Source organism: Ambystoma mexicanum, chromosome 5p (genome assembly GCF_040938575.1).
Source record: "Ambystoma mexicanum isolate Mex_15411 chromosome 5p, UKY_AmexF1_1, whole genome shotgun sequence".
Classification (NCBI taxonomy): Eukaryota; Metazoa; Chordata; class Amphibia; order Caudata; family Ambystomatidae; genus Ambystoma; species Ambystoma mexicanum.
Window position 1 is genome coordinate 56,786,338 of NC_090930.1, and position 20,877 is coordinate 56,807,214.

The 20,877-nt window shown below is 45.8% G+C and overlaps 1 protein-coding gene across 1 annotated transcript in view; it reads left to right on the forward strand.

Annotated features, from left to right (window-relative positions):
* The window catches only part of TEX11 (testis expressed 11), a 3,096,519-nt gene that overhangs the window by 2,083,520 nt on the left and 992,122 nt on the right, over positions 1 to 20,877 (forward strand). The window contains exon 19 of the mRNA XM_069612434.1: positions 6,195 to 6,280. Coding sequence (XP_069468535.1) covers positions 6,195 to 6,280 — 86 coding nt within the window. The remainder of the gene's footprint in view (positions 1 to 6,194; positions 6,281 to 20,877) is intronic.

Sequence of the window (20,877 nt, forward strand, 5' to 3'; positions counted from 1 at the left end):
GTAAGACTGAGATCCTCCTCATTGGGACACCCACTCCCTCTTTCTCTCTTGCCGCCCACTCTGGGCCCTCTTCCTGCACCTTCCTGTGAGGCTAAGAACCTTGGTGTCATCGTCAACTCCACCCTACCCTTCTCTGCCTACATCTCTGACATCTCTAAGAAGTCAGACTATCAGCTGCACCTCTTCAGATGTATTCTTCCTCTTCTAACTTCCCCCCAGAAGCTCACTGTCTCCAGAGCTCTGGTCCTCTCTAGGCTGGACTATTGCAACAGCCACTTTCTAAATCTTCCTGCCTCTTCTCTTCGACCTTTACAACTTAGCCAGAACAAGACTGCAAGACTTGTCCTTGGCCTCAAGCCCAGAGATCGTATCTCTCCAGCTCTGGAATCTCTTCACTGGATCCCTGTGGCTGCAAGGATCAACTTCAAGACCCTCTGCATTGTCCACAAGGCTTTCTGGGGCCTGGAACCGCTCTACCTCCAACTTTCTATTCCAAAACATCTTCCCTCTGGAGCTCTCCTCTCATCTACCTCTAACTCTCTGGGGTTCAGACACTTCTCCAAGCAGAGAATTGGGGGCAGATCTATCTCCTCTGCTGGGGCCTCCCTCTGGAACAGCCTCCCTGCCTCTCTTAACCTTGAACAGAACCATCTCTGGTTTCGGAAGCAACTCAAGACCTTCCTTTTCGCTTCCGCTGTTTCTCTTCCTCTCCCCTGCTGATGCACTACCTCCAACTTTCTATTCCAAAACATCTTCCCTCTGGAGCTCTCCTCTCATCTACCTCTAACTCTCTGAGGTTCAGACACTTTTCCAAGCAGAGAGTTGGGGGCAGATCTATCTCTTCTGCTGGGGCCTCCCTCTGGAACAGCCTCCCTGCCTCTCTTAACCTTGAGCAGAACCATCTCTGGTTCCGGAAGCAACTCAAGACCTTCCTTTTCGCTTCCGCTGTTTCTCTTTCTCTCCCCTGCTGATGCACCTGCCTGCTCTGCGCACTGGTCACCTGGTGTAGTATTATGCTCACACAGTGTGCATCTCTGCAAGACATAGAATGTTGGGTGTCTAGAACTTGATGTCACCCCAGGATTCCAGGACTGACGGCTGATGAGACAGGATGGGTGATTAAGCACTGAAGGATGTATATTCCACATCTCTTACCTGCCTTCTTATTTATACCCTGTATCTGATTAAAGCTTATTTATATTTATACTCACTGGACTCCAAAGTGTTCCCTGTTTCCAGTTATATGTGTGGACCCCAATACTACACCTGGTCACCCTCTGAACTCGGGGCCCAGGCTCCTGCATGTCCATTTGCCCTTGCACTGCCTCCGGTCTCCCAAGCACTTAAGGGTCTGTATCTGCAACCCTACAGTCTCTTCTCTCTGCACTAATGAGCCACCCACTGTCTGCACTTGTGAGTTAACTACACTTCCCCCTTCCCCTCCCACCTGGCACTTCTCCCCTTCCCTCTTCCCCACACTTGTGTGATCTGAATGACACAAGGTCTAGTAAGATCGTTATTTTGTCCTCCCTTGTTTCCCCTTCCTTGTCTTGTTTCACCTAGAAACACTTGTGTACAGGCGCGTTATAAATGCCACATCATATCATATCAGATAGAGAGGGTAAGAACTTGACGCCATGGCCAAGAAAGTTTTTACTTCAGGCAGTATGGCCTTAAAGGCCACTAATTGGCATGAGGCTTTGCCAAATATTCGTTTGGTCTGTGGAAGGCTGTAGAACATGCTACCCAGTACATCCTGGAAGGTGAGATTGGAATGGTTTGAACGGCTGGTTGAGAATGAGATGGAGCTGGCCAAGCTGTTGTTACAAACGGGCCTGGACGTGGCAGACTGCGTTGGCCGGTGATGGGATCAGCATTGGTAATGAGAAGACAGGCCTACTTGAAAACCTCTGGATTCTCCCCAAATTTTCAGAACAGGCTGCTGGATATTCCCTTTGAGGGAGATATGCGTTTTGGATAAAAAGCTGATGATTCTTTAGAAAAATGTAAAGAATCAGAAATCACACCAAAATCGCTGGGCCTAGCTCCTGCAAGCCAGGCAGGGGCAGAGGCGTTTCTCGTGTCCTGGAAGGGGCAGAGGGGCTTCTAAGGGCCAAAAGCCAGCGGCAGTTGCGCCTCCCCCTCTAAGCTGTTTTGATTTTCCATCCCACGATTTACTGGTTGGTGGACAGTTGGCAGGACATTGCCCCCACTGGCAGGAGATTACCTCTGATGCCTGGGTCCTGCAGAAAATCCGGTGGGGTTATTGTCTGCCCTTTTTAAGAAAGTCACTGGACAGACCCCCACCGCCTCCAATCCAACTGGGACAGGAGCTCCAGTAAGAACTGAGGGCCTGGTTGTCAAAGGATGCTGTGGAAGAGGTACCTCCGATCAGAGGGGTCAGGAGGTCTCTGTCACATTCTGGACCTCAGGGCCCTAAACAAGTTTCTGAGGAAGGACAAATTCTCCACGCTCTCAAACTTCTGGACTGGCTGGTACCAACAGACCTACAGGACACTTATTTCCATGTGCTGATACATCAAAAGCACAGGAAGTTCCTAAGGTTCCTCATAGGGGACACGCATTTTCAGTTCAAAGTGCTTCCCTTTGGGTTGATCTCTGCTCCAAGGGTCTTCATCTTGTTCACGGCGGTAGTCGCGGCTCACCTCAGGAAATCTGGGCTCTGTGAATTTCCATACCTGGACGACTGGCTGATCCGTGGGAAGTTAGCGTGGCAAGGCATACCTCATCCGGAGTACACTTCCCTACTACTGCACAGGCTGGGCTTCTCCCTCAACTTGAAGAAGTTCCATATGACACCAGTCCAAAAGCTCCAGTTTATCAGAGCAATCTTAGATACTCTGATAGGGAAGGCTTTCCCTCCCTAAGAGAGAGCAGACAGCATAGCACAGATGGTACATTTGTTCTGGAACCACGCTACGTTACCAGTGGCATCCTTCCTCTGCCTCTTAGGTCTCATGGCATCCTGTATTTTTCTAGTGCCAGAGGCCAGTGGCCTCAGTACCTGGGGCCGCCCACGGATCCTCTCAGAGTGTCCAGCCAAGTGGTCCTCGACCTCGACTGGTGGGACAACCGCAGCAATCTTATGGTGGGAGAACCCTTCTGGCCTCCTTGGCTTCAGAACCGAGAGATCACGGATGCATCTCTGAAGGGTTGGGGCGCTCCCTGCGAGGACTTGCAGGTGAGTGGCCTTTGGTCACAAACCGAAGCTAGGTGGCACCTCAACGGGCTAGAGTTGCGAGCCAACAGGCTAGCCCTGAGGGCTTTCACCCCGTCTCTCAAGGGGAAGCATGTCCTGATTCTAACAGACAACACAGTGGCCATGCACTACACGAACAAGCCAGGTGGAGTGCGCTCCCGCCCCCTTTACACATAGGCAATGTAGCTATGGTTCTTGTTACTAGAGAGCCTGATTGCAGTCTCAGCAGTTCATCTAGCGGGGACAGAGAACAGTTTGGCGGATGCTCTAAGCAAGCAGAGCAGAGCCTCACACGAGTGGGAAGTGTGCCAGGAAGTGCTCAAAGAGGTCTTCTCTCTCTGGGGTACCTCAGCAGTGGATCTGTTTGCCACACAGTCCAACAGGAAGTGCCAACTGTTTTGCTCGAGGGAATTCCCAGCGAATGGCGCACTGGGGAACACGTTTCTGGTGGACTGGACCATCCTTCTCAAGTACGCCTTTCCTCCGATTCCCGTCATTCCTTGGGTTCTCAGGTGGTTGAAGAGATTTTGGTTGCCTCGGTTTCCGGATCTCCTGACCCAATCAGAATGTCGTGTGCCTCACCCAACCCCAGACTCCCTCAACCTATATGCGTGGCTCTTGGGAGGATGAGGTATGATGATTGAGACCGCTGAGAGGAAGTACTTGCGGTGTAGCTGACTGCACGCAGACCATCCACAAGATCTCTGTACACATGCAGGTGGAGTAGATTTGAGGTGTGGTGCTGGGAGTGCAAGATTGACCCACATCTCTTGCCCCACCACTAAAGTGATGGAGTTCCTTCTGTCACTATCACTGGCCTCAGCAGTCCTTCAGGTTACCACAGTCAAAGGATATTTGGAGGCATTGTCTGTGTTCAAAAGGTCCCCGGATAAAGGTTCTTCCGTCAGTATTCCGGTCATGGCCCAATTCCTGAAGAGCCTTCTTGATAGGTTTCCGCCAAACTCATTTGTTGTCCCAGATTGGGATCTTAATCTGGTTCTTGAGTTATTTGATGGCGACTCCATTCACTTGTTCCATAAGGCTGTTATCTCTTTAAACAGCTTTCTTGGTTGCAATCACGTCAGCCAGGAGAGTTAGTGAATTACAGGTATTGTGCTGCAAACCTCTGTTTTTACGATTTTCTTAGGAGAAAGTTTCTCTCAGAGTCAGGCCTGGCTTCCCTCCCAAGGTAGTTTCAGAGTTGTACCTCTCTCAATCTATTGATTTGCCTGTCTTTTACCCTCTACCACATCCCTTGAAAGAGGAAGAGCGGTTCCACCTTCTTGACCCCAAGAGAGCCTTAAGTTTTTATGTGGCTCGTACATCCGAGTTTTGGAAGACTGACCAGTTGTTCGCTGCCCATTCATTATCCCATTCAATATCCTGTAAAGGCCTTGCCATAACCAAGCAAACCCTGTCGCGTTGAATTATTTTATATGTATCCAGATGTATCCAGAAGGGCTGCCTTTACAGCCCTTCAGAGTGGAGTTCCTATTCGGGACATATGTCATCCGGCCACGTGGCCGTCCCTGCATACATTTGCCAAGCATTATTCTTTCTAATTAATTGTAATTGGTTATTTATAACATGCTTAATACCCAGAGGTTTCTAAGCGCGGACCCGCGAATCGAACCTGTGTTGCTCTGCATCATCTTGCTTCCAAGGTGAGCACGTTGCCCCTGAGCTATCTTCCCGAGACAAAGATGTTTAGATGTTGCACATGGAGCTGATGCACGATTTGGAAGAGCAGTTCTGCTAAATCTGCTTGTTTAACGCTTTCTGCTCTCCTCCGTTATCCTATCAAGATGAGGAATTTGTGGGAGAAAAGCAATCCATTGAAGGAGTAATAGCTTACCGTAATGATCTTTCTATGGATTCTTCTCCCGCAGATTCCTCATCATCCCTCCCATCCATCCCCAAGCGAGGAGACAACTGATAATGGCTCTAAGGTGACCACTTCTATCTTACTGATCACTTGTTCTAAAAAGATTCTATTTTTCTAATCTACTAATTCCATGGGGTCTCACCGTTGGGATGTACCCCATTGGTAAGTTTTTTGCAGGCTGGTTAGCCTCTCTCCCGTTGTGTTCCTCTGCTTCGTTTAGGCAGGGGGGAAAAAGGGAGGATCTGGAGCATAGGACGTAGTGACGTGGTATATATATGACGCCTGACGTCACATCTGGAGCCGATGATCGAGCACCCAGCAAAATGGATCGATGATCGACGGCCGAGTCAAGGTCCACTACGCCCCCTGTCAAAAAGGTTTCCGAGCAGCAGAGCTGGATGAGGATATCTATCAAGATGAGGAATCTGCAGGAGAAGAATCCATAGAAAGATCCTCCTCCCTGGGGTACAGTGGTTCTGAGTATTCCCCCATAAGTATGGAGGAAAGAGGATGGGACATAGAAGTAAGGCCATGTTACTCACTGTAGTGACTACTGGACTCCTAGTCCGCAGTCAGATTTCCTCCATACGCCCTCTTTCCATCCACCTAAAATGTAATGTACTTAGTTCTTCTGGTCCTCTCGATAATGGGACTGAGGGGACGAACGTGGGGTGGAGTCCAGGTTGTAGCCACATTCCATGTATGCAGCCCGCCGCTGCATGCAATTTCTTTAAGGGGAAGTGCACTTTGCTGTTCTAAGGTTCTGATCTCAACCCTGCAAGGCAGGAACTCTTATAAGTATGGTGGACTTGGAGTACAGTAGTCACTACGGTGAGTATCCTTTCCTTTAATGAAAATCCCATGATGTCAAAAAATGTAATTAACCAAAATATGAAGATCTTAAAAAAATATTGAAATTGCATTACGATTTACATTAACATTCACAGTTTAGCAGTGAGTCTTGAAGGGGAAGGGCAGGATGAGGTGAAGCGGTAAGACAAGACAAGACAGCACACATTGGCGGCAAAGGTTGAAATGGGGAGCAATACCAGACTGGTGATTGACTTATCCCTTGTGGCTTCTTTTCAGAATGGACAGGAGAATGTAGCGATCATAGCTTTAGAATACTTAGCCCAGCAGTCACAGGATCTGTCTCAAGTCTTTGCATCACTCAGGTACAGTGAACATGCTCTATTAAAAATATTCTTCTATTTTATGTGCTTTGTGTTTTATGTGGCTCACTCATTGCAATGCTTCAGTCCTTAGTCTCTCACCAGATTACCACCTCTTTAATTTAGTGACCTTATCTTTGAAACCCCTCTTACTAAGAGATGCCATGATCCTGATGCACATAGTTCCAGATTATCAATCAAGCATGTCCCGCATTACTGAACCTTTTATAACATTAACATTTCTTTTGGAGGATGCATGATACCTCAATCAAAGCTGTAGCAGTGATACATTTGATGAAGCAGATATGCAAGGAACGAGGCAGATGAAGAGGCATTGGGAGGAATTACAGACACACAAAGAACAGCCTATTGGCAGATTTGGAATCTGTGATAAAGTTACTGTCCTGACCTTGTCCCAAGAGCTGACATGGACTCTGTGGGCCTGGAAAGCTACCTTACCAGGGCCTTGGGCCAGTGCCATGAGCTACCTGGAGGTGGATGAGCTGGAGATGTGCAGAGCCAGCCCCATAGTTCACCTCCTACCCCCAGCCATTGGATTAGGGACCATGGGGCTCTTTCCCAGATTGCCGGTAATAATGGTGGTAATTCCGCCATACAGACCAATGTGGTTGGCAGAAGTACCGCCATATTACAAGGCCATGGATGTGGAAAAATCCACTTTGCGGTAATGTTAATTGGATTGGTGTTGTTTGTTCATTTTGTTTTTGTTTGTGGCAAACTGACTGCAATTTATCTGCTCGGGCCCACATTCTAAACACACTTTTTTTTTTCAGGTCCCCCGCCTCCAGTGTTAAGGAAGCGGACAAACCCCCCACACTTCCGAAACCCAAAAATACTGAACATGGGGAGCGGGGAACGCCCCTGCAACCCACTTCCCCATGTTTGGTATTTTCAAAAGCATGCTGGTAAAGTGCACAGAAGGTCAAATCAAACTTGTGAAATACGATCAAATGTTTGATTCTTTCAAAAATGTTCTAACAAATAGGCTCATTCGATGGTAATTACTGCCAACATCCAACATTGAGTGGCAATTCTGCTGATTTTCGGCAGAATTACCGTAACCGCCATCAATTTTGGAGGAATTACTGAACGGCGCCAGGCAGAAATAACCTCACCTTGAAAAGGGGAAGCTGATCAGCAGCCATTTAGAAAAACACCATCCACTGGATATCAGCAGTTGCAGCAGCCATGCAAATCTGAAAAAGTGCCCAACCATGTCAGGGGATAAAGGCAAATCCTGTGTACTGGAAATGAGGCTGCAGAATCCAAAATTCACTGAGGGTGAACTGACGATACTAGCTGATGAGGGGGTGGTAAACGCAGAACCACTGTATGGGGCCAGTAGCAGGAAGACCACACTGCAGAACAAGGCTGCCTTCTGGACAGAGGTCCGTGGCAAAGTGGTGGCATTGGGGACCAGACCCAGGGATGTCGGTGGCATCAAAATAAGATGAAATGACTATAAGGCCAGGGTGAGCAGTCTCTTTGCACAATATCACAGGGAGACAGCTGCCACTGAATGAGGCCCTGTGGCGCCCCTGTTAGGGAGAATTCTCCAGAATGGCTAATTTCCCTTACCTACTGAGTCCCTCAGCAGCTTTGCTGGATTTCTAGGATTTATTTTTTTCACCTGGTAAGAGTGTGAGCCTTTTTTCCCACTCTTGCATGTGTTTTGATGTGTGTGTTTAACATTTTTGTGTTCATACACTGTGGAGCCTCACCTACTCCACAGGCATCATCTTTTTACTGTGTGTTACACAGCACCTTCCGTGCAGTGACACAGTGTTCTCTTTCAGACTTCCCCCTGACTCCATTTTTCTGGGACTGACTACTGTCTCCCAGAAACATGTAAAGTTGCCATTAACTTTATGTAGTCTCTTTAAACCACAGACCCAGTACACCCCATCTTACATGCAGTATTGGAAAGGGTTCATACTTATCCCTTTTTGTCTGTTTTTCTTGGAGCACTGTTTCGCTCCCTTTTCATCAAGACTTGGCTGGTGGCAGTGGTAACTACCCTATTTTTCCTACCGCGGTTATCTTAAATAACCTTGGTATTGTTTTAGGCTATCTTGGTAGCCTCGAACTTAAGCCCGCTTGACCATATACATTTTTATACGGTTCCGGCTGGGTTTATTCGCCATTTCTTTTTGAAAAAGTCTTTTTCGTGTTTTACTGTGCGCGCCCAACCAGGTTTGGTCCCTTTGTTCGCCATCTTTTCGCGGGCTTCTGCACAGAAGCCCTCCATAAGGCGCCTGAAAGTCTGGGTAGGAAGGATGTGAGGGAAGGGTTTTAGGACCCCTGCCATGGGTTCTCTTGGTAACCCAAGTCACACTCCTGTTTGATTGGCTAGGTGACTGTGTCCGCCAGGACAGCCACCCTGCTCTGTGATTGACAGCCAGGCTATGTGAATGGGGGAAAACTGCATAAAAAGCAGGTCTCTGGGACTGGAAAGGCAGAGTCGCCACTGGAACAAAAGAACCAACGAGGAGCTGATGGAAGAGGACCCCTACCACGACTGAACCGCCCGGTGAAGCCCTGCTGCAGGTCCGAATCCTTGAACTCCAACGACAGAGAAGATCCTCCAGGAATCTTCTTCCACTGAGCTGGTGGGACCAACCAGTCTCCCAAACTGCAAGCCAGGACTCCATCTGGTCGAATTCGCTGTACAGAGCTACAGTGGGCCAGATGGCCAGGAAGGGCGTTCCAGAGTTTGGGAGCAATGTAAGGGAAGCCAATGATGCCGGCATTAGCTGTACCGTTAGCCTGCAGGAACTACCAGGAACGTCTGACGCAGCTATAGCTTCTTCTCCATTTAAAGGTACTGTGCAAATCTGGTTGTTCGTTTCGTTCAGCCGCGGTGAAGGTATCTGAAACCTTTCGCCAATCCGAGGGCTTGTCCTTCTCTTCTCTTTAAACTAACTTTTCGACCGACCAACTTCGTCCGAAACTCTAGGTAAAGACTTAACCGTGAACTACCCTGAACTTTGTGATCTTGAGCAAAAGACTTTTGTCCTATTGACTTTGGCCCTAAGCCTATTTGATTTGATTCCATCATTGTAGTTCCTCTTTCTAGATTGCCCTGCTTACTTACCTGTTGGTGCTGCTCAATTTTAGTCTAACTATGTTTTTCCCTCCCTTTATAAATTACTGGAGTGCCATTTTGCTCACACTTCAGTTTGAGTTTAACTTGTCCAGAATCTATTGGGAGTGGTGTGGTGTATTGGCAACGTGATTTTTCAACTGCTTTACTTTAGTGAATTGTTATACAACTGATGTGTAAATAAATGTATATTCTTTTACTCAGAAACCTTGAGTCAGTGTTTGTTTGAATCATAGTAATTGCTGTCCTTTGTGTAACTATTTGATACTTCTCACTTACTCTTGAGATAAGTCTGGCTGCTCAGCCATCGCTACCACTTTACTGTGTAGTACAGGCTTGTACCAAAGGTGAATTTGTATTGTCACTTGTAGTCTTAATTGTGTGTGGTGTTCCCAAAGGGTACTGCATACAACTCTGCCTAACAGCCCCTGTTCCTGACCTCCTGGGGGAAGATGATCAACACCAACCTCGACCTGGCAAGACTGGAAGGTGTTGGAGCAGCCGAGTGGGGAGCTGGCAGCCAACCTGTGCCTGGCAAATGCAATGTGAAACATCATAACTACAAAATAGAGCACAAGGCCTCATCTGCTCATCAACCTGCTGACTATGGGGCTTGCAATAAAATGCACAATGGTTCAAATCAATGGGGAGAAGACCTGGCAGCTCATACCCAAGAACACTTGACGTGCAGTGAGAGCACACTGTAAAAAAAGTACCATAAGTGTAACATATAAGTTGCCACGTGCACCATGACAGGACCAGGAACTCTTCAGTGCATGGGCATGCAGCATCACCCATCACCTCACACACAGAGGCATAGGCAAATATGTAATGTAATGGGACAAAAATACATTTGTAGGGCATATGCCACCTAATCACACACCAACGAGTTTCATGAACGGTTGTTGGGATGATGCACACATCTGTGAAGGCTCACTCATGAAATGCTTAACTCAGCCTCACTGCTATGATCATCCCCAGTGGCCACAACACAATCCCTTTAGGGCCACGTCACCTACTGCATTCAGGCAGTCAAGATGCATTTACCAGTTGCATGATACAAAGTTATCAAGTCCCTAGGGTCCCATGTGAAACACCCACACCCTTTCCCAGAAGAACTGTTTCGGGTGGGTGGGCTAAGATCAACGCTGTAATGCAATGCACAAACAACCCCTTTTGCACATAAGATCTAATGGCATGCCACTTATCTTATCAAGGGCCATGGCAGCTGGGAGGAACAGGAAGGCAACAACATACCAGGCACCAGAGGCACCACAACCTCAACCCCAGCGCCACCCTCCCAGCACACCTTCATGAATATGATATGATATTGCATTTATAATGCGCCTATACACAAGTGTTTCATGTCCTTGGTCCTTCGCGCGTTAAAGTTCCCTCAGATTGTTTGGCTCTGTTATGAGGAAGGCATAGTGCTGTCAGACGTAAAGAAAGGCAGTACGTCTGCATCAGCCAGCACAGTACTAATGTCCTGAGAGCAACGCCAGCTGTGACTGCCAGCACTGGTGACAGCAGCGCAGTCCCCACCTCCGGCAGCTGTGAATCTGTTGCCACCATCACCACAACCACAGCCACATGTGCCTCCAAAACAGCCACAGTGGTGAGCACCAGCACTGCTGCATCTGTTCTGTGCCTGAGACCAACAGTGTGCCAATCCAAACCTCTCTGACAAGGGTGGCAGTGTACACCCAAGAAAACATTCCCCACACTTCTTCTATCACAAGGGGTCTGCCCCGTCAGCTTGAGACTCCACCACGTCCCTCCATCTCCCCTCCCACCACACGTCAAGGACCATATACACTGGCCAACCCCTGTAGTGGCATCATGATCTGGAGAGTGATACACTCCTGATTATGATGACACTGCAGATGACAGCCAGGTCATGCCCCATGACTCACCTTCACTAGTCCCCACAAGCAGATTGGATGTTTTCTGGCAAGGACTGAGCCAAATGGAGCAGCTGCAGGAGTGAATGGAGGCCATGGCACAGGAGCAACTGAAACATGCTCACGCCACTTGGATGCTATTCAAGGGGCCTCAAGAAGGATGGTCTCTGCTGTGGAGAGGTATAGCAGGAGGGTTGCAGATGCCACAGCGGCAGTGACAGTTGTGGCCCAAAAGGTGTGGGAGTTGTCTGAGTCCATTTCCTCAGGCAATGAGACCTTGCTGAGGGCAATGACTGAATCTCCAGCACATTTGTGGGGCTGACACAGCAAGCTCCATCTCGGCAATGCCCACTGAGGGATCCCTGCCCAGCACCCCATTGAGGCGCTCCGGAGGAGACAACCCCCATCAACAGCTGCGACACATGTACATGGCAAGAGCCAAAATAAATAGGAGTGACCATGCCACAGGCATTGTTTAGGGGATGTGGGTGGGCAAGGTACTCTTGGGTATGTGGCTGGTGGGTGGGCAAGGGCCTTTTGGGATGTGATGGTGGGTAGGCTTGGCACTGTTCACATAGAATTAAAAACATCACTCCAGCAAATGAGTACAGTAGTCATTGAGTGTACTGATTATTAATTGTAGTGAAGTTATGCTACAGTGCAATGTGGATACATAGGTGTAATTAAAAAAGTTCTGAGTTATTTTATAATGGATAACACAACTTGGGTGGGGGTCCCAAACAACTAGTGTACTCCCCTGCCAGGTTCATTTGTTAAGTTTGTATACATAATTTGGGTGTGGGACATAGACTTGCAAAACACCTGGTATACTCCCCTGCCAGGTTCTCCTATACAATTATTTATGGGAGCAGATCCCAGATCCGCTCTTCACCTGGTATTCTCTCCTGCCAGGACTTTATGTTACAATCTCTCCTTCGAATGGATTGTGTCCTCCCACGCATTCCTCATCTTTGATAATCTCCTTTCCAGCGACAGCTGCTTCAGCAAACGCTTTCTTTTTTACATTTTTTTATTGTGTTTGGTTTGCAATCTAAATACAACAGGTACAAACCTTTATAATTTAATACAAAAAATATGATCTTCACAATTCATTTTTACACCAAAACACCAGAGAACCAGCCCCTTCCCCCCTATAAGGGAAGAGAGACCAGAACAGCAAGACGGTCAGATTTCTCACATAGCAAAGACTGAACCCTTTCTTCCTGACCCTGTTTTGCTCTCTCTCCCCTTTCATCATCTTATTCTAGGAGGTTTAAGGACTTAAAAAGATCTACCACTGCTGCTGTCAGTTGCACTTCTCACCCTGATATCCTTCTATGCCACATACTCTCTCATTTATTTATTTATTTGCATTTTTAAAGCGCACAACAGCCCTGAGGCATCGTGGCGCTGTTACAAAAAATTCTTACTGGTTACATGGGAAAGATTTCGTGGTTACATGTAAGAACATTAGAAATATTACATGGTATCGGTTTGTGGTTACCCTATGATTGGAATTTCATGGGTACCTTCCCTAAGGTGGTTACACAGTAGAGATCCCATTGGATAGGTAGTATCAAGAGGAACAAAGTCAGCGGTGAGGATGGTGCGATGGTGACTGAGTGGATGCTCCGCGGTCAACGGTGGCTATTTAAACAGAGTGGTCTTGAGGGATTTGCGAAAGGTGGATAATGAGGGTTCAGCTCTGAGAGCATTAGGAAGGGCGTTCCAGAGTTTGGGAGCAATGTAAGGAAAGCCAATGATGCCGGCATTAGCTGTACCGTTAGCCTGCAGGAACTACCAGGAACGCCTGACGCAGCTACAGCTTCTTCTCCATTTAAAGGTACTGTGCAAATCTGGTTGTTCGTTTCGTTCAGCCGCGGTGAAGGTATCTGAAACCTTTCGCCAATCCGAGGGCTTGTCCTTCTCTTCTCTTTAAACTAACTTTTCGACCGACCAACTTCGTCCGGAACTCTATGTAAAGACTTAGCCGTGAACTACCCTGAACCTTTTCACAGTGGGGACAAGGAGTTGGTTCGCATGGTGGCTTCTTTTTGGTCGTGTCGAGGTGTTCTTGAGAATGGTTTCTGATAGGTAGGAGGGAGCAGAGAGATTGTTGCATTTGTCGGTAAGGGTGAGGATCTTGAAGTTGATCCTCTCCTTTACTGGGAGCCAGTGTGCATCTCTTCTGATTTGGGAGATGTGATCTCTTTTTGGGATGGAGAGGGCTGCGCAAAGCGCATTGTTTTGAACTGTTTGGAGTTTTTTTTAGGTTTTTTTCAGAAGTGCCTGCCAGAAGGGCATTACAATAGTCCAATTTTGCTCCTATTGTGGCTCTGGCGACGGAGAGTCTGTTGTGGGTAGTGAGAAAGAGTTTTATGGCATTTATTAGTTTGGTGGTGTGGGCCGAAGCCGAGGCAATGGCATTGACCTGGCATGTCATTTAGAGGGTTGAGTCAATGTGGACTCCAAGGGTCTTGACTGTTGTGGAGACTGGGATGATAGTGTTGTCAATGGTGAAGTGGTTGTATGTTAGGTTAAGTTTTGGCAGTATTTCTCTGGGGCCTAGGAGGATGAGCTCTGTTTTGTCCCTGTTTAGGCACAGGCCATTATCATCCATCCAGGTTTGAATGGTGGAATAGATTTGATGGAGGGCAGCTGCGTCTTGGTCGTAAGACCCAGTGAGTGGGAGTAGGACTTGGGTATCGTCGGCATAGTTCGTGTAGGCTATGCCGAGCGAATCCAACATGTCAAAAAGTGGTTTAGTGAAAAGATTGTAGAGGGTCGGTGCAGTGCAGGAGCCCCGTGGCACACCACAGTGCATGGTGGTGGGAGCTGCATTGGCTTGATCTGAGTAGACTTTCATGACCCTTCCTTTTAAGAAGGAAGTGATCCAGGATGGGGCCTTATTGGAAAAGTGAGCTGCGTTGGAGAGATGTGAGGTAAGAATGTCATGGTCAACAAGATCATACGCCGCAGAGAGATATAGGAGGAGCAGTAGAGCAGGTTTTCCCTTGTCCATTATTTTGGCAATTTGTTTTTTTAAGTCTAAGAGGGCGGTGTTTGTGCCATGCCCTTTGCGAAAGCCTGATTGTCTCTTACCTAGGATGGCGTTAGATTCAATGTAGTGTTGAATTTGGTTGTGGGCAGCTTTGTCAAGAATTTTTAGGAGGAAGGGGATGGTGGTGATGGGGCGGTATTTGTTTAGGCATGTGGGGTCTATGGAAGGTTTTTTGATGAGCGGGGGGACCCAGGCTTCTTTAAGGCTAGGAGGGACCGTTCCTGTCGAGAATGACGCATTGATAAATGCTGTGATGATAGGGGTGAGTGCATTCGAGCATTCTTTGATGACAGAAGGTGGGCAGATGTCTCCTTTGCATGTAGATGGTTTGATGTGATGGAGGAGGTCGGCCACTTCCTTTTCTGTGACGTCTCTGAATGAGAAGAGCGGGGTTTCTGGTAAGTGACTGGGTGAGGGGAGATGAGGCGTGTTGCTTTGTTTAGGGAGTGCCTTGCGCTGTGATCAAATCTTTTCCTGAAGGAGCTTGACTTTGTTTAAGAGGGCAGCTTGGATGCTTGAGCACCAGGCTTCGTCTTTGACAATTATCTTTTTTTTAATGTAATTTTTATAGTTTGATTTTACATACTTTTAATACACTATTTCTTCCATCACAATCACTAAAAAAATCACATACAGATGTTTTACATCCCTGCATTCATTGCATTCACCAGACTGCAGGCTCGTAAGGAATTAGATAGAATAGCAAGGCCAAGAAGGCTAAAGGTTCTTCTTAGCAGGTTTCTCACGCTTCCACCTGAGAATGATCGCTCAGGATCGCGTCCAAATAGTCGATTATTCGACAAGTCAACATCACATTTTTCCCCCCAAGAATTACGAACCACCAGTCTTCCATGTTCAGATTTGCTGGAGCATATTTTCCTAGATTAAATGTTTGTTGGCTTTTTAGTTCCACACACTCAATTACTAGATGTTTGCTAGACTCTACTTCAGCCTTACAGAATCTACATTGGTTATCAACTGTATCTTTGGCATGTATCATGAAAAGTAGCTCCTTGGTCCTCAATGTATTTAAACACAGTTTCATGAACCTGTCTCGATGATGTCTCGATGGAAATTGTTTTAAATAGGAGGGGAGCAAATCTAGACTATTTGCGACCTGACCCAAATACAATGCAGAGGCTAAGTTGGTTTGTTGTTCTTGATGCAAGATCCATTGCCATTGTTTTATTTTTTTCTTTGCAATTTGTGGACGGCTTAGTAGGGTCTCCCTATTAATGTCTGCATAGATCAGTGTGGATTTAGGTTTTGCTTCCCAGTCTTTCATCAGGGAGCACTGATGCTCCTTGACAGCATTTCTAAAGATTTCATACCCCGGTTCAGGAATACTTAGATTCATTTTTCTTAGGAGTGACATTGACTTCCATAGAACAGTTCCTTGGAGTGAATCCAGGGCGAGTTCGTTTTGGATCTTAATAACTCAAATATACTTGGGGAGCCTTAAAACTTTTCTCCAAAAAAGGCCTTCTAAGTAAGGCCAGATTCTGTGGTTTTAAGTTCCAGGCCGTTCTGCGCCATAAATTAATACTGGTGTTACCTTCAACTGATAGAATTCACGTACAGGTAATATTGTGAACTTTCCATAGAGTCTATGCATTTTAGCAGCTTGCAGTGCAAATGTCATTGTACGATGGATTAGATCCTGTGACCACCCCCATTCTCTTATAGAGGTATTAAAAAGGATTCCCAAGTATCGTATTTCCTTTATTTTCTCTATCATTTCCGAGGCGATTGACCACTTAAAGGTTTTGTTGCTTTTGCCTGTAGCAGTCCCAATTGTCATAACTTTGGTCTTCGCAACATTGATAAGTAACTTGTTTTCTGCCATATATTTATCTAGGGCTACTAGAAGCCTTTGAAGACTTATCTGAGTTTGGTCAATCAACACTATGCCAAGCGCTTACGTGATTACTTTTACTTGTTGACCATCAATCTTTGGCGGAAAATATTTAGCATGATTTAATGTGGCTGGGATGTCAGCAATAAACAGCTTAAACAGTAAAGCGGCTAAGGGACAGCCTTGTTTTACGCCTGTATTTGTGTCGATAGGGTTTGTTAGATCGCCCTGCTGATTTAGGCGTACTCTAATCAATGTATTTACATGCAGGGCAATTATAAGCTGCAGAATTTCTTCTGGACATAACCAGATCCTTAATTTCTTCCATAATAGCTCCCGATTTATTGAATCAAAAGCTTGACGCATATCTATGAAAGCCAAGTGTAGATTTCTTTATTGTTTCAAAGCTTCTTGCTTTAATAAATTCAGGACTACGAGGTTTACTTCAGTCCCCACTCCTTTAGTGAACCCCGTTTGTCGATGATCCAAGTGGTTTGTCTTAGAGGCCCAGATTGCCAGTTTCTGCTGCAGGAAGGATGCCATTATCTTTCCAATCGTGTCTGACAACGCGATTGGCCGGTCGTTGTTTGGGTCTTCGCGATTTCCTTTTTTGTAAATAGGCACTATTATTGCCGTCGTCCATGATTGTGGTAATATTTTTTCCTTTGTAATGTGCCTAAATAGGATTTCAATAAAACAAGAACATTCTATTCTGTTCTTTTTTAGCATTATATTGCTAATGCCTTCCGGGCCTGCTGCTCGGGAATTTTTTAGTTTTGAAATTTTGGTGCTTATGTCATCAAATGATTCGATTGTGTCCCACTCCGCTTGTGCAACATGTTTTTTTCTTAAAGTAGTTCCATCCATAGTGAAAAATATCTTGGCAAAGTGTTTTGACCAAGTTGCCTCTGCTACACCGTTTGATAGCATTGCGCTCTGAGTTGTCGCCTCATTATTCAATATTGACCAAATTTCTCTTGAATTATGGGTCACAATTAATTTTAACATCAGAGCTCCGCGTTCTAGATCTCTCATTGAGGAGAAGGTGTTTAACCAATTTTGATATTTTTGTTTTCTTTTTTTGATCATTGTAGGTGTCGCGGCACCAGGATTTTTCTTCATTTGCCTTACGTCCTTCCATAGCTTCTTTTTTCATTGCAGATCATTTTGCTCCATATGTGTTTATGTTGAACATTGTTTCCTGTTGAGCCACCTTGTGGAGTTCGAAATTGCGTCAGCAGTGGGGAGTAATTTATCTGGAGATCTGCCGCGGTATCTTTAGATCGTATTAAGTTAGTCATATTTACGGCTTGATTAATCTCCAATTTGCCTCCAAGCATACTTTCAGCTTTATTTTGTTCAATTAACCAATGAAGCACCAAGGCATTGTGGTCACTCTTTGTCATAGTGTTTACTGTTAATTCCACAACTTGGCCCCATAAATTCAACGATACCCAAATGTAATCAAGTGTTTTATGCAAGCCCTCATTGTGCCACGATGGTTGAGGTGGAGAGTCGCCGGTTACATTTCCATTAGTCATGACGCAATTTCGCATTTCCATTGCTTGAATCCAGCTTTTACATCTGAATGATGCAATTGATCTCGTATCAGAGATTACATTTACTTGATATTTTGTATCAGTTAATTCTGCAAGATTTAAATCACCACATAGTATGATCTTTAGATCCGTATACTCTAATTGTCCCTGATCTACTATGAATGTTATTGATTTAATAAAGTGATTTGTAGAGATCTTTGCCGGATTCCAATACACATTAATCACAAGCATATGTTTGGGTTTCTCGACTCCATGAGACTTTAACTGTAGTAATGTGCATTGTACAAAGGGATTTGGATTTATTGTGCGAATCACGTCCCAACCTTTCCCTTGTTTAACCATCGTGATTAGCTCAGAGAAAGGTCTCCCTAAACTATTTTTAACAGCATGATTTAACAAGATAGAATAGCCGTCTCTCATAGGTGTCTCACGCAGCCACGTCTCTTGTAGGCGTATTATCAAATTCATGTCCAGGATTATAGAGAACTCGTTGAAAAGATGTATGAAGCCCCTTGTGTTCCAGGATATCACCGTCAACCGGTCCTCCTTAATCTCATTTCATTGCTAAGTAGGTTTTCTTCAGATCTTCGATCAGAGATGCTCACTTTTCTTGTTATGTCGACTTTGCCACTAGTGTTTAGAGATTTCGCAGAGAGTTTCATCATTTTCCTGAGGTTCAATCTAGTTAATTCTTTAGCCTTTTCTTTAGGTGAATGTATATGGTCGTCCTTTGTATGAGATTTAGATGAGGACACTTCCTTCTTTACTTCGAAGCCAAAGAACAACAATTCCTCAGAAGCTGCGAGTATGGCCTTTCGTACCACATGTGACTTAATATGCAGCAGTATTATATCAGTGCTGGTCTCGGTCACATATTCGACAATCTCGATGTCTTCTGTAGTTATTGTCCGAAGTGACGGGACACTCTGGAGTCATTTCATGATATTACTTCTGTTTAGGTTCATTGAGTTTATTCTAAGTCTTTGAGCTGCTGTGTATTTGGGATTTGGATTTAAGCCCATTTTGTCTGAAATGGGAGCAGCATCTACGGTGGATTTTTGATCGTTCCGGTGGCTTGAGGCGTCATTGCTAACATGTCTTTGTGACTTTACCAAACTTTTAGGCATTGGTAGGTCGAGAGCTGTCGATCTGGGACCTGAATTAGAGCTTGGGCAGTCATCATGTTTTCTTTTAAGGGTAAATCGAGCTTAGGCTTCAGTTTGATGGAGCATAGCTACCGTTTGTTCTCTCCTGTTTTGGTCGATGCTAGGCGACGTGGTTTGGCTGAGCTCATCGACCGAACTAACTGAATATGTTGACACGTCTGCAAGATCGATAGATGAGACTATGGAGAGTGTTGAACTACCTCCAGAGTCTCGACAAGGACGTTTTTTAGGATTTTCTTTGTCGACTTCAAAAGTCTCATTTGTATCGTTTGATATTTTTTGGTTTTTCTATGCCTGCACCATAAGATTCGGTCGCTCCCGCACAAACAGACCGGGCCTGGTAGGCGTCGTTATATTTCTTATAAATTTCCTAGTGCCCGTAGTTTGCTTCTTTGCATCAGCCTTTTTGTTGTTTGTTTTCTTCTTCCCTGTATTTACAGCCTTTTCTTTTTCATCTTTGCTCGAAATAATTTGGGTCGTCTTTGCCGGCCCTTTAAACATGTCAAACGTGGGGAAGGCATTTTTAACAGTCAGGCAGGTCGGGCCTGTGCATTGCTCCACTGCGTTGGGGTTTGAAGGCTTTTGTTGGAGAGTTGTCAAGGCGATCTTTCGTGCCGGCGATGTGGCTTTGTTGCAAGGCTGGACTTGTTGGCTATCTCGCTCAGTAGTCTCCTCTGCAGTTGCTTTGAGACTTTTATCTTTGGCGCAATGCGCTCTTTCGTTCCACTCAGTTGACACTCCAGTTTCAGTTTATACTTGGGTGTAAGCGTCCACTGAACATTTTTTGTAAATGCCTGGTATTGTTGTCGAGGGCACAGGAGTGTTCAGAGCTTCAGGTAAATGTATTCCTTCAGTGGCTAGATTTTCACAACACTCTCTATGTCGAAGCCATTTCATGCATTCCATCACGGCCTCCATTAGGATTACCTTGTCATGGTTATCGTGCATCGCAAGATCACTTAGCCTTGATTGCCAGGCAGTTGTAAGTTCTGCTTCCTTTTCCAAACGTGTTAACAGTTTTGTGTTAAGGATTTCCATTTTGTTTAATTTTTCATTTGCATTGTTTAAAATAGTGCCCTGTGTTGTTATACCGTCACTAAGTGTTTCATATAGCTTAGTGAAAGGGATGAGAGCCAACGAGGTGGCGGCTAAAACATTGTTGTGAATTTGTATCGCCGCTGCAGTTGATAAGTTAGATTTGGTAGATCCTTCCTTTGTTTTTGTATCTTGTGGATTTAATCCACTTCGCTCCCTCTGCTTTTTTTCAAATGAGGCCGCCTCAAGGGTTTTCTCCATAGAGCTTGAGTTTAGATTTATTTTTGGGATGGTATTAATGATGTAGGATGACTCTCCCCCCTTTGCTGGTGTTTTTAGTGGAGAGCTCAATCGAGCTGGGTATGTAGGGACACTATTTTGCAGCTTAGAGGGAGTATGCCTCTCCCAATCATCAAGGCTGGCGCTTCTCTCCTTTTCTTTTTAACTCCTGATGGGCTTCATTTAGGTTTCCCTTCATGAGTTCAAAGTCTCCTTTTAATCTCTGCATTAAGGACGCTTCATGTGCGGCTGCTTCTTGTGTAGATTCGGAGGCCATTTGCAATGTAGTTTTTTTCCCCAAACCTTGTAAACTGGAATGTATGTCCTCCGCTTGCATGGAACTAGAATGTTTTTTTGGCGGGGCAATAGGTTCCTGTTCAAGTAAGTCAATGACATTGTCATGTATTGTGTTTGCTGGCAAGACGAGCCTTTCTTCATAGTCCAGCCTCCATTTTGTCTTTCTTTCTTTCTTTCTTTCCAATTATCTAATGCGTGGGCGGACCCACGCAGGCGCTTCCCCATCCAAAAGGATGATGTGCACCTACCCCCAATCTTACACACAGCCCTCACCTTCTCATAACTCCTCCCACCGCCCCGTCTGCTCCACAAAATCTAGC